The sequence below is a fragment of the Choloepus didactylus genome, chromosome 1, assembly GCF_015220235.1.
Source record: "Choloepus didactylus isolate mChoDid1 chromosome 1, mChoDid1.pri, whole genome shotgun sequence".
In the NCBI taxonomy this organism is placed as follows: domain Eukaryota; kingdom Metazoa; phylum Chordata; class Mammalia; order Pilosa; family Megalonychidae; genus Choloepus; species Choloepus didactylus.
The window spans coordinates 58,928,520-58,941,802 of NC_051307.1; the positions used below are offsets into that span (position 1 = coordinate 58,928,520).

The following is a 13,283-nucleotide window of genomic DNA, read 5'->3' on the forward strand; positions in this document are numbered from 1 at the left end:
GTTCACATTCTATCTCCACCATTTATTGACTGGCTCATTTTGGGCAAGTTGCTGAATTGCTCTGTGCCTCAATTTCCTTACGTAGAATATGGGGATTGTAACAAACTGGCTTTATTGAGTTGTAAAGGTTGAATTAGTTCATACGCAGGATATAGCTAACACAGTGTTTGGCACATAGCAAGTACCATCATTAAAAATAAACTAAAGAAACTCTAGAGGTAGAGCCCAGCAATATGAGTTTTAACAAGCTCTCCACTTGATTCTGAGTTTGAGAACCAGTTTTAACAGAACCAATATGACCATGTGTATACTATAAAACAAAAGTGATAACACTAATACTAGTAGTATTAGTAATATGCATATATCAGGGACATTTTGACATATACCTTAAATACATATTCAGTAATATTCTGCTATAATAAGTCTACAAACCAGATTTTGAAAAACATTGTTCTAGTTTTGATTGCCTTCTTGTGTGTATTACTTGAATCCTAATTATCTTGTTTCTTTGAGCACAATCTAGGAAAATTTCATCTAGCAATTTTCTGAACAGCAGAAGTTCATTGTAAAATAAAAAGATAAATATATATGTAATATGTATATACATATAAATACAAATGTATATAAAGAGAGAGAAAATATGAATTCTTTTAATCTTTAGGTTAAGAAAATAAATTCACCTTCATAATAAAGAGCATTTCTATAATATAATTAATATTTCAATGGAGTTGTTTTAATCACTAGTATTCCAAACAACTAGGTGAACTTGACAATATATAAACATCATTTACATCTAAATATCCACTAAGTAATACATAAGTATATTTTAACAGTTACTTTTTATAAGAATCAGCAGAACATCATGTTCAAAATGTGGACTTCACATGGGTATATATTTTACCTCTGTTTTAATATCTCACTTAAATGACAAAAGTGATGTACAAAATTGAGTAAATTTTTAACATAAGGGAGAAAGAGGCCACATAAATGGATTAGAGAGTTTGGTGAATTTTTAGAAGGCATAAGAGATGGGATTGTACTGAAGGACAAACATGAAAAAAAATCAAGTAAATATGTATATATACAGCATATACATAGATCTATGTGTCTATCATCTATCTATACCAGGTATACATATAATTTGTCAATAATGCTAATCCATTAAAAGTTACTGAAAAGGGACATGATTTAATCAGCATTATCTTTGTGAAGAATAATATGGCAACAATATTTGGGAAGCAAGACTGGATCAGCTGGATGTGCATGACAAATAACTAGAGTTTTGCAAAAACACAGACATGGGTAGTTTTAAAGGTTGGGTTCTCATTATGTTCATTAGCAATGAGTGGAATTTTAATATTCAGAGCAAAAGAAGGCTGTGGACCTGGAGATAAATGACTCATTATACTTAAAGACTATGGAGTGTGGGGAAAACTAATTTTCAAGGACTTTTCAGGCACAAAACATCCAAACTCTCAGTCATTTTCATGTCTTCTCAGTCATCCACTGGGCACTGGAATAAAATATCATCTTATTATTTAAATTTTGGTAATATGCAACTAAACCCCTTGGTTTTCAACAACACATACCAACAATATTTAAGTGATATTGATTTATATATTTTATTAACCTATTTTAATTCAGGGAAAACTGCTACTTTGTCACATCTTCTTATTGACCTACCCCATACCCCATTTTAATTCTAATGCTTCTATCTAGTCTATTAGTCTTTTGAATTATTGAAGTTTTTCAGAAGGCCCAACAACATAAAAACATAACTGTAAAAGGCAGTAGAGTGAGAGTAAATACATTTTTTCTCATTCCTCATGTTTGCACACTGAGCTGAGAGCAGCTACTTACAGTTTTGCCCTGTCTTCACTGTTTTAACTCACTTCATAATTTTTTCTCATTGAATTCCCATTCTGTTTATTTCTCCATGTGGTTTATGAAGTGGATCTCTACAAGAACTGAGATTCAATATTTCTCAGTAATTTATAAATTTATTGATGGCTAACAGAATTGCTGGGACTTACATGAGCTCACCCAAACACAAGTTTGCCACCAGTATAGAATTAAATGTGATATGGTCTCCAGTACACACAGTGTTATAGAAATCAAAGACATCCAACTCAAGTCCATTTCAGAGGAACCTTGCTGTCTTATCACTTACTACATTTACAAAGCCACATTGAAGAATATATAAGCATTTAAAATGTTTTCAATTTTTGTTTGAATGACTTGTATGAATGATTAAAATTCTCTCTATGTTTTTGAATAAAATACACAGACATTTTAAGGACCTAATTAGGTTTTAACATCTCATGTCATTTAAACACTGGAGCATTGCATATAATCATTTTGTATGCTGTTGGGTTCAATTTGCTACCATTAAGTTGAGGACTTTTGCATCTATATTCAAAAGGTAATTGGTCTGTAGTTTACTTGTGATGTCTTTATCCGACTTTGTTACCAAAATAATGCTAGTAATGATAGTAATGTGATAGTTTTTTGTCACATTCTATAGAATCTGTTAGGAAAAGTGCCATGGTTAAAATGGAAAAAAAAAAAAAAAACAATAACAAGTTTAAAAAAGTTTAGGACACTTATATTTACAGTAAACTTAATGCACTAACCCAAACATAGCTACTTCAAACTGCACAATTTTATAACTGTTTTAATAAGAAAAAAACATATTATTAAGAAAACTACACCTTAACATTTCCCTTTTAACATTTTAGCCAGTGAATCTATGACTTTCTTATTTCTCAGGCTATAGATAATTGGATTTAAAAAAGGAATTATGACAGTATAAAACAGAGAGTCCATCATATCTTGATCATCTGCTTGAGGAGATCTAGGGTGCACATACATGAAGAGAAGAGGGCCATAGTATAAAGAGACAGAAAAGAGGTGGGCTCCACAGGTGGAGAAGGCTCTCCTTATGCCTTTTACAGACTTCTTTTTTAAGACTGTAAAGAGAACAGACGTATAAGAGAAAAGGACAGTCATAATAGTGAATACCTGAATTGAACCAGAGAAAATAAATACGACCAGAAAATTAACAGAAGGGTCAGTACAGGAAATCTTAAACAACGGTATTATGTCACAGTAGAAGTGATGTATTATGTTGGATTTACAGAAGGTTAATCTGAATAAAAAGCTCTCATGAATTAAGGCATGAAGAAGTCCACCTACAAATGACAGAACTGACAGTTGCATGCATAGTCTATTGGTCATAATAACTGGATAAAGTAAAGGTTTGCATATAGCTACATATCGATCATATGCCATTGTAGCCAGGAGAAAACATTCTGTGGTTACACTGATTGCAAAGGAAAAAAATTGTATCAGGCATTCAGAGAGAGATATCATAGTAATCTTGGCTAAAAAGCCAATCAACATCTTAGGGGTCACTGTGGATGATAGCCAAGCATCCACAAATGCTAAACACCCAAGGAATAAGTACATGGGGGAGTGAAGGTGAGGGTCATTCCAGATGAGAGCAATCAGTCCTAGGTTCCCCATCATGGTGATGAGATATACAACCAAGAACATCAGGAATAGGGGGAGATGCCACTCTGGTCGATCCATGAGTCCTGTGAGAACAAACTCTGTCAGCAATGTTGCATTTTCCTTTTCCATGTCCTCACTGGATGCCCACTGGAAAAATGGAATAAATGTAAAAAGAACATTCACCCAGTATTTATAAGTTAAAAATTGGGGGAGGAAAATAAAATAAACTCCTCCTCTTTTCAAAATGACATTTTAATTTGATTTAATATTACTATAATTGGTGGAAACTATTTTGGGGGATGGTAGAAATGGAAAAGAATGCAATTAAATCAGGTCAAAATGTGGAGGAATTAACAGATTTAGAAAAATACATTCTTCATAGATGTGAACTATATAGGGACATTGATGAGTGTGGGAAAGAAATTCTATGTGAGTGTGACATGGACTGAGAGTCAGGGGTAAACATTTTTGAAGGTTTTGCATTACAAAGTGAATTGAATGCTATGTGCAGATTCTGAACTTTCTCCTTCAGGCAATATACATGCACTGAAATCTAGTACAGAAAGTCCCATTATAAGATATTTTTAAATTAATTACATGGTATTGTAGAAAATAGGCTACAGGGAGGGGAAACTGGAGACAGGTGTGCTAATCAGGAAGGTGTTGATATTTTCCCTTTGTTTCCAAATCAGATTACACATCAGAATTGCCTGTGCTAAATAGAGATTGTGAGATATAATTGTAAAAATTCATTTATTATGTCAAAAATGTGGTCCAGGAATATGCATTTAAAATAAAGCATCCCAGGTGATTGAATATACGTGAAGTGTCTAGTCCATGTGTGATATGACATTAGGAGTGATAAGAAAGATGAAGAGCTAGATTCAAAAAATTCAAAATGTAGCATCACTAAGACTCAGTGATTCATTAGATTTTAAGGAGATGGTCAGTGAAGGAGAGAGCAGTCACTTGGTGACTGGGTAGATGGTCATCAAAAATTGAAATTGACAACTCAGATGTATTGGTAAATTGATTCAGAGAAACACCTTCCAAACATCCTGTGAGATATATTAAAAATATGAGTCTACCAGAGCTTAATAGAAATAATGTCTTGAAGTCATTGAGGTACTGGAAGTAATGGTTATGGATCCATGGGAAGAGCATAGAAAAAAAAGAAAAGTGCAAGGAAAGTATTTTAATGAAGTGCAGTATTAAAGGGGGCAGTGGATTTATGTCATTTACTGGATGGCCAACACCTGATCCCTTTCCCACCACAGGACTCTTGGTGGTGATCACAGGTTCCATCCAGACTAAAATCCAAAAAAAACCTAGAAACTCACTTTTGCATCCCATTGGCCCTTAGGGTAAAGGGACTTGTCTTAGGTTTGGTCAATAAAACCCACTCATTCAGGATGTGGAATATGGAAGAGAGGGAGGCAAATGTACAAGGACAAAAGAGAAGTGTCTCAAAGGCAGTCAAGGCAGCAGTATCAATACTCCAGAAAATGCTCCCTGCATCCATGCCAGTGGTGTCAGCAGTGGGAGCTTTGGCATCAGAAGTTGAGCAGCTGTGACTGCAGCTCTCACTGAGCTGGGGGGTGGGGGTGGGGGTGGGGCATTGTTTTGAGTGTTGACTGTCTATCATTCTTCCGTTTCTACAAATTTTTGCAGGTGATTTCTCTAACCTCCCTAACAATTCTATGTTAGAAAACATTTTCTTTTAATAAATTCATTTACTGCTTAAATCACCAAAGACTGTTTATATCATTTGAAACCAAGATTCCTAACTGGCACAAAAGAGAAAGGGCAAACAAGAAAATTATACTGAGCACAGTGGTCAGTAAAGCAGAAGGGAAATTGGGAAGCCTCTTATTGTGGAAGTTAGAGAAGACAGATACCAAAGAAGGACAAAGTGAAGTGCAGTGTCAAATGCCAAAATAAATATTGTGGTAGGATAAGAAGTGAGCAGTGATTACTGAATGTAAAAATTAAGAGTTTAATAGTGGCCTTAGTGAGAGCAAGTTCCATTTCCTTTTGGTGTTATTGTTGAAGAGAGTGAAAAATGAGAATGAATGTGAAACAACTTGTGCAAAGAGTAAGGAGAATGATACAGTATTCCACGATACCCCACGACATGGGAAAATCAGTTGGAATTTGTGTACAGCCTGTAGACAAATGTAAAATTATTTACTGTGGAGAATTTTAGAAGAGCAAAGAAGAAGGAATCTAAAGGGACCAAAAGTAGAAAGGGAAATTTGGATAAGTGAGAAGAAAACAAGAGAAAGGAAGAGAATTATGCTGAAAACAACAGACAGAGATGGATAAGTGTAGGAAAATGAACCTAGAGTGAGAAAAGTAGTATCAGAGAAAGATTTAAGATAAAATAAAGGGAAAGACTTGGAAGCTTGAGGTGAATGTGTGTCTCAACTCTGATAGTCATTAAAAGTTCTGTCACTCTTGATGATTTGTTTATTTTCTCACCAAAATTCAATGTTTATTTTTCTATAGAGGTTGTGATTGAAAAAAGGACTTTGCTTTTAAATATTACTTTGCAAACATTGAGTAGTTCATACTCTAGCAATGCACAGAAATTTTTCCATATTTAAATTTGTTGCTTGCTTTATCTTTGGTATTAGAGTGATTAGAAATGACTTTCTCTACAAATACTACTAGCTTTACCAGAGAAAACTTTCTTCTTCAGCAGGCTGCTTAGCAAGAATAAAATTGAACCAAAGACTAGAACATGATCACAGACTATACAAATAACCCAAACCAATAATTCTAGTTGAGTGGATTTTTATTTGAAATGGGTTCCCAAGCAACCCCAAATCACTAAATAATAGAAAACTCTCAAATGCAATTTGTATTATGGATAAATAATAATTCATAAATCCTGGAAAGGCAATGGAAAAAACATTTTCTGTGCATTTCCCAATCTAGATAGCTAGCTAGCTAGCTAGATAGATAGATAGAGGTACATCTGAAATTATGGTCAGAAGTGGGTGAAGTAATAAAGGAGGTAATATTTAAGTAACTTACCTTAAAAGAATTTTCATCAGAGAAATTGTTTAAACACAATGTCTATTTTATCATAATTATCAGGAAGATTTATTCATTTTAGAAGATATGACCTGAATCTTTAAATTCAGTTCTTTAGTTTTTTAATGTTCTTTCTGAGAAAAATTTATCTTAAAAATTCTCTATAGTTAGGTTAACAATATAATAGAGCATCAATAAAGGGAACAATCCAGAATTATAACAATTTTTCCTATAAATATTTTACAGTCTTTAAAATGTAATATATATATATATTTATAATTTATTAATTTTCTCAAATGTTTACCAGGGCATTTTGGCATCATTTAAACCCAACCTAAAATTATAATGAATTGAGCAGTATTTTAAACTTTTTATATACAAAGAAATGAATATTAAAGAAACCATTTTTCCCTTACCTATATATTGTAAGAAATTTGAAGAACCTTTAAAAGTATTATGCTTTCTAAAGCAGAAAAAATACAGTAGCACAGGAATGACAATAATATATATAGCAATTCTTTTCACAGTGATTCATTTTGGAGGTTTCATTTGCCAAACTCAGAAAAACGTAATTTATATAAGTTTGCTTTGACAACAGGAGTAACCAATTGTAAAGTGTAAAAGTGAAATTCCCCTAAGAGTGTCCAGAGACTCCTTTCAGGCAAAGTTAAGCTGTTCATCTTGGTGTTGTGTTCTTGGACACCTATGAGAGATCCAGGTTGACCCACAGGGCATTACAGACTTTGAAATCATAAATATAAAGTCACTAAAGACACATCTGGTTGAAAAAATTAAAATTGTACTTTATGCCACCATTTTCTATCACAGATGAAACTTCTGACATGTTTTGGCAAACTTCAGTTTAAAAAGAAAATTTGTTTCTCTGAGTGTGTTGATTAGCATGGTCATGTGTGAACTATTATACACAGGATTCTAATGAGGCTATGGTACTAGATTCCATTCATTGATCAACACCAAGTAAAGTTGCCTCCCCTTTGCAAACTGCAGCTCAAGTTACTTACCTCTCCTCTTTGAAATGAAATCTGATGGATGTGTAGGAATCAGTCAGGCAAAGGTCAGGGACAAGAGCAAAGGGAAAACAAAAACAAAGAACTTTGCAACGTTGGCCTAAATCAATGCTCCCCAAACTTCAATATCTATGGATCTACTAGAGTTCCTGTGAAAATGAAGATTGGATTGAGTAGGTTTTAGGTAGGGCCAAAAGTCTTCACCTATGACAAAGTGATGCCTGTGGACACATGCCATACACAGGACCTAGATTGTCAGAGGGACTGGATTATGTTACAGCTCTAGAGACAGCGTGTCACATTCATAATCCCAGTCTCTCACCAAGCATTTCTGAGCCACAATTCCTCATCTGTGAAATGCTGTGATTATTTTACCTGTCTAATGTAGTCGTGATGAGGATTATGTAAATTGCATAGCACAAAGTAGCCACTCAAAAAATGCTGGCTGCATTACAAGGGGTTGGCATTAGGAAGCCTCTGAGTGGTTGGTCTTCTGCTTAGGCTGCACTATGGAATTATGCCTGCATTTCATCCCCAGAGATTCTGATCCAGTTGGTCTGAGGTACAGTTGGGTAATTGGGTTTATTCAGATTTTCCCAGTGATTTTAGTAGGCATCTCTTTTGGTAAAGCACTTCTCCAAGGGGTTCTTAATCTCTTACGAAGACAGTTAGAAAAAGACCTTGGGCTCTCCTTTGTGCTTATTCTTCAGAATAAACAGATTTGGCACAGTGCCTGTCTTTTAGGATTCACTTCACTACTGAGCTTTGCAGGACTCTCTTCTGCTGAAGACTGGCTCTTTTAAACAGATCCCAAAACATCTCACCTCTGCTAGCAGGTGATACACATGTTGTCTACCTAGTGGCCCAATACAAGCCAGTGGTTGCTTCTATGTTCTGATTTTGCAGGGAGTAATAGGAAGCCTGGTTTCTTTGGCTGCAATTCTAAATTACATTCTCTAATCCAGTCTTTCCAGAGAATTTATAACTTGTGATTAGCCTCTATAAGGAAAGTGGATACTTTTATTCCAATTTGCTCATCAGTTTATTGTATTCATACTCTATTGGTTGGAACCTGGAAGGAAAGATGTATGAGTGAGTGTCTGACATTAATCTCCACAGAAGTCAGAAATTCTTTGAAGGTTAGGCACACGATAGCATTACATGTGAAATGAAGGTAAAATAGTGCATATCTTGTAAGGGCTACTAAGAAAGTATGACTCCTAAATAGCTTACTACAGATTCTGAAACACTGTATGAGCTCAATAAGTTTTAGGTATTATTTGGAAGCCAGAGTATCACACAGGGAGGAAGTCTTTGCCTGGCCAGTGCTTCAGGCTCTGCTATGCACAGTACTAGGATGCTGCTGTGACTTGCCTGGTGGCTGCAGTTCAGTGAGAATAAGAGCCTAGGGTGGTTTGACAGTGTCAGGACAATTTTTTAGCTTCCACTTTATGTTCATATCAAAATAGACATAGCTTTATTATGTAGACTTTTAACTAATCTTGTGTCCTACAGTGAGAGAATTTTTGATTTTAAACTTCATGTTTTTAACCTTCTACTTAAACATGGCTACCAAAATGTGTGACTTTGGCCTTTCAATGATTGTGTGAAAGAGTGGTGGGGAATCAAGATAAGCTGCACCAAACATCAACCTTTATCTCACATAAATTGTAACAAGGTCCACAGAGGAAATGGAAGGAAGTCACATTCTTGTGGCTTATTCACAGTCTCCTGAAGTCAACTACTTTATCAAAGAATCCAATTAGGTTTGGATGGTTCATTTTAAGTTCTGAGGCTGACATTGTATTTCAGGGATACACTCCATGGGCTCACCCACTGAGGGATTCAAGAGCACTAAGGTGGCACTTTTCTTGTTGCCCTGGACTTTAATGAGGGTTCAGAAACATGAATAGATAAGAGATTATCAAAATAAACTCTAGGGAGAGGTAAAAAGCTGCAGGCTAAAACACATTTTAGGACTTTTTAAGATGCAGCAGAACCCAATTTTCTCATCCCAACTGTGGTAGGCTGAATTATACACCCCAGAAAAGAAAACATGTTCTTAATCCTAATCCACTACTCTGGATGTGAACCCATTATAAGTAGGACCTTTTGAAGATACTATTTTGTTTAAATGGTGGCCCAAATGAATGAGTGGGTCTTAATTTTGTGACTGGAGGCTTTGTGAATAGAAAGCCACTGGGCAGAGTGGGAGCAAGAAGTCAAATTGACCCAGAAGTAAAAGCAGAGAACATTGTCATGTTATGGAAAAGCCAAGGAACCCAAGAATTGCCAGCTGGTCACAATACTACCTACCCTGGAGGAAGCAAGCCTTCAAGCCTTTGAAATCCCAAGATATTGTGGGGTATATGTCACAGCAGTGTGGCAAACTGAGATACCAAAGGGAGATACGGACTTGCTCTTATTTGGTAGACCCCATTTTAGATGAACAAGTAAAGGTATCCTCTTGTTAATCATGTCATCTAAAGATCTTTGGATTCAGACTGATCTGCTTGTAATCCCAGCTTTACATGTTTCTGTTTGATAACTTTGGGAAAGTGATTTCATTTCTTTTGCTTTCAATATGATATTAATGGCTATTTATTCTGACTTGTTTGAGGAATAAATATGATAATGTATGTAAAGTGCTTAATGTGATGTCTGGCACAATTTAAACATCCAATAAATGTTAAGAATTTATAATCTACAGATGATTTCAAATCACCAGCTCTGCTTCCCTTCTTAAGCTCTGACCAAAATTCTTAACTGCCTTGAAGATGCCTTTGTTTGAATATTTTCACATCTTACATACTATGTACAAATATAAACCCATCTTTATTCTCATAACTTCTCAAAATCTCATTTCTTCACATTTTCTTCCCATCACTTAAGATTTTCATTGTTGACACCATCTTTGATTCCTCTTTCTTCATTGCTCTCTGTGTCCAGTCATTACCGAGATTTTGGAGTCTATCCCCCTAAAGTCTCTCTCACTAAAACCATCCTCTCTACTTCCACACCACCTCCATGGTTCAGGCCTCCACATAGCTGAAGACAGTAGCCTCTCTGTTTGCCTCTTTGCCACCAGCTCTCTCTCCTATAATCCATTTTACACATTCTGCCAGCCTAATTTGCTAAGGCACAGATTTTATCATACCAGCATTTTACTACAAAACCTTCAATGAGTCCTCATTGTGTATAAAAACAATCTAGAGTGGGTAGAGAGCCAGGAACTGTGTGGACCAGACAGTGCAGAGCAATTTAACTTTGGGCATACTTCATACAACACTCATGAATGTGTGGAACAGCTGAGATCAGTGAAATCTGTTAGTTCTCATGGCCAAGGGACCCATGCCCCTCCCTGCCAGTCTCAGTCCCATGGGAGGAGGGGCCATCTGTGCTGGGAACCAGGAGGGAGAACTGCAGTTGTGGCTCTGATTGAAAACTCATTCTGCTGATCAAAACTCCAAATATAGACTGAGACCAGACACCAGAGAATCCATGAGTAGTCAACTCAGTGGGTAGGAGTAGGGCTAGCAAAAACAGCAAAAAACCCCACAAAAACCCAAAAATGAAAACAGAGACGTTTTGGTGTTCTGGTGAACATAAAATGGAGATGGGCCAGGCTCAGGCAGAGTCAGGCTCATATGCAAACCCAGAAGGCAAGTTCCCTGGTCTGAAGAGCTGGTTTCTCTGCTTTCTTGATTGATTGTTCCTTAATGGCCCTAATCTCCTTGTCTCTTAGCATTTCAATAGTGCATTAGATCTGCAAGAAGGGCACTTCTTTTTTTAAAAAAATCTTTTTCTCTTTTTCTAAACAATTACTCTAAGAAGCCCATTACAGAAAGCTTCAAAGACTTGCAATTTGGGCCCAGGCAAGGGCAGAGCTAAGATAGCTCTGAGAGACAAAGCAATAAGTCTAGTGGCTGAGAAAATTCACTAAACACCACAACTCCCAAAGAAAAGGGGGGGGGTGTCCCCTTATAGCCATCTTACCGGGGGGCAGGAAATGCTCATGCCCAGCATGAGTGCCACAGCCTAGAGCTTCCCCAAACAACCCAGTGTGATGGGAAGTGTTTCCAATAGCATGCACACACACCACAACATAGGGCATGGACAATAGCCTTTCATGCACCTGCAGCTAATTGTCCCAGAGCCTAGAAGGCTGAGCTGTGTGAAAAGGGGGAAATTAACATGCCCCATTCAGCCATCCTTTCAGCAGACAGGAGCATGTGCCCCTACACAGCCCTGTAGCCCAGAACATCCCTTGGAGGATGGTGCTCACCTGTGATGTAGCATAGTCTTCCCTCAGCAGAGGACCTAGGAGGGCATGGCTTGGAAGAAGGATCCACTCACAAGTCCCAGGGACCATGTGCCAATACCAAGGACTTGTGGGTCAGGAGCAGAGATAAACAGTAGTGGGAGTGAACTGAAGGATTAGACTATTGCAACAGCTTTAAATCTCCAGGAACACCTCAGAGATTTGATTATTAAAGCTGCCCTCCCTCCCTAACTGCTCAGACACATGCTCCACATTCAGGGCAGGAAGCACCAATTACACACGCAAACTTGGTGCACCAATTGGAGCTCAAAAGACTCACACTCTTACTCACCACACAAAGTTGGGGAGAACTGGCTTGAGGGGAATAGGTGGCTTGCGGGTGCCACCTGATAGTTAGAGAAAGTGTACTACATGAAGCTGTAGATCTGACAAATTGGAGATAAGTGTTTGAATCAGTCTACATATCCTAAAAGAATCCCATCAAGTAAAGCAAATGCCAAGAGGCCAAAAACAACAGAGAATTTTAAAGCATATGAAAAAACAGATGATATGGATAACCCAAATCCAAACACCCAAATCAAAAGATCAGAGGAGACACAGTACTTGGAGCAATTAATCAAAGAATTAAAGACAAAAAACAAGAGCATGGCACAGAATATAAAGGACATGAAGAAGACCCTAGAGAGTAAATAAAAAAATAGATGATCTTATGGAAATAAAAGAGACTGTTGACCAAATTAAAAAGATTCTTGATACTCATAGTACAAGACTAAAGGAAGCTGAACAGTGAATCAGTGACCTCAGGGATGACAGAATGGAAAAGGAAAGAACAAAAGAAAGAATGGGGAAAAAATTGAAAAATCAAAATGGAACTCAGGGAAATGATAGATAATATAAAACATCCAAATATAAGACTTATTGGAGATCCAGAAGGGGAAGAGAAGGGTAAAGATCTAGGAAAAGTATTCAAAGAAATTGTTGGGGAAAATTTCCCAAATCTTCTCAACACCATAAATACACAAATTATAAATGCCCAGTGAACTCCAAATAGAATAAATCCAAATAAACCCACTCTGAGACATATTCTGATCAGATTGCCAAATATAGAAGAGAAAGAGCAAGTTCTGAAAGCAGCAAGAGAAAAGCAATTCACCACTTACAAAAGAAACAGCATAAGACTAAATAGTGACTATTCAGCAGCCACCATGGAGGCAAGAAGGCAGTGGCATGACATATTTAAAATTCAGAAAGAGAAAAATTTCCAACCAAGAATTCTTTATCCAGAAAAGCTGTCCTTCAAGTTTGAGGGAGAACTTAAATTTTCACGGACAAACAAATGCTGAGAGAATTTGTTAACAAGAGACGTGCCCTACTTGAGATACTGAAGGGAGCCCTACTGACAGAGAAACAAAGAAAGGAGA

General features: G+C 36.6%; 1 protein-coding gene across 1 annotated transcript; it reads right to left on the reverse strand.

Moving 5' to 3' along the window:
• Nucleotides 1–2,712: 2,712 nt before the first annotated feature.
• LOC119531448 (olfactory receptor 5H8-like) lies at nt 2,713–3,648 on the reverse strand. The gene has a single exon (XM_037832736.1). The coding sequence runs from the start codon at nt 3,640–3,642 to the stop codon at nt 2,713–2,715; it is 930 nt and encodes a 309-aa protein (XP_037688664.1). The 5' UTR covers nt 3,643–3,648.
• Between the last annotated feature and the right edge of the window lie 9,635 nt (nt 3,649–13,283).

Bases quoted from the DNA above. Each gene is read 5' to 3' on its own strand.
- LOC119531448 (XM_037832736.1), bottom strand. From the start codon at position 3,642: ATGGAAAAGGAAAATGCAACATTGCTGACAGAGTTTGTTCTCACAGGA.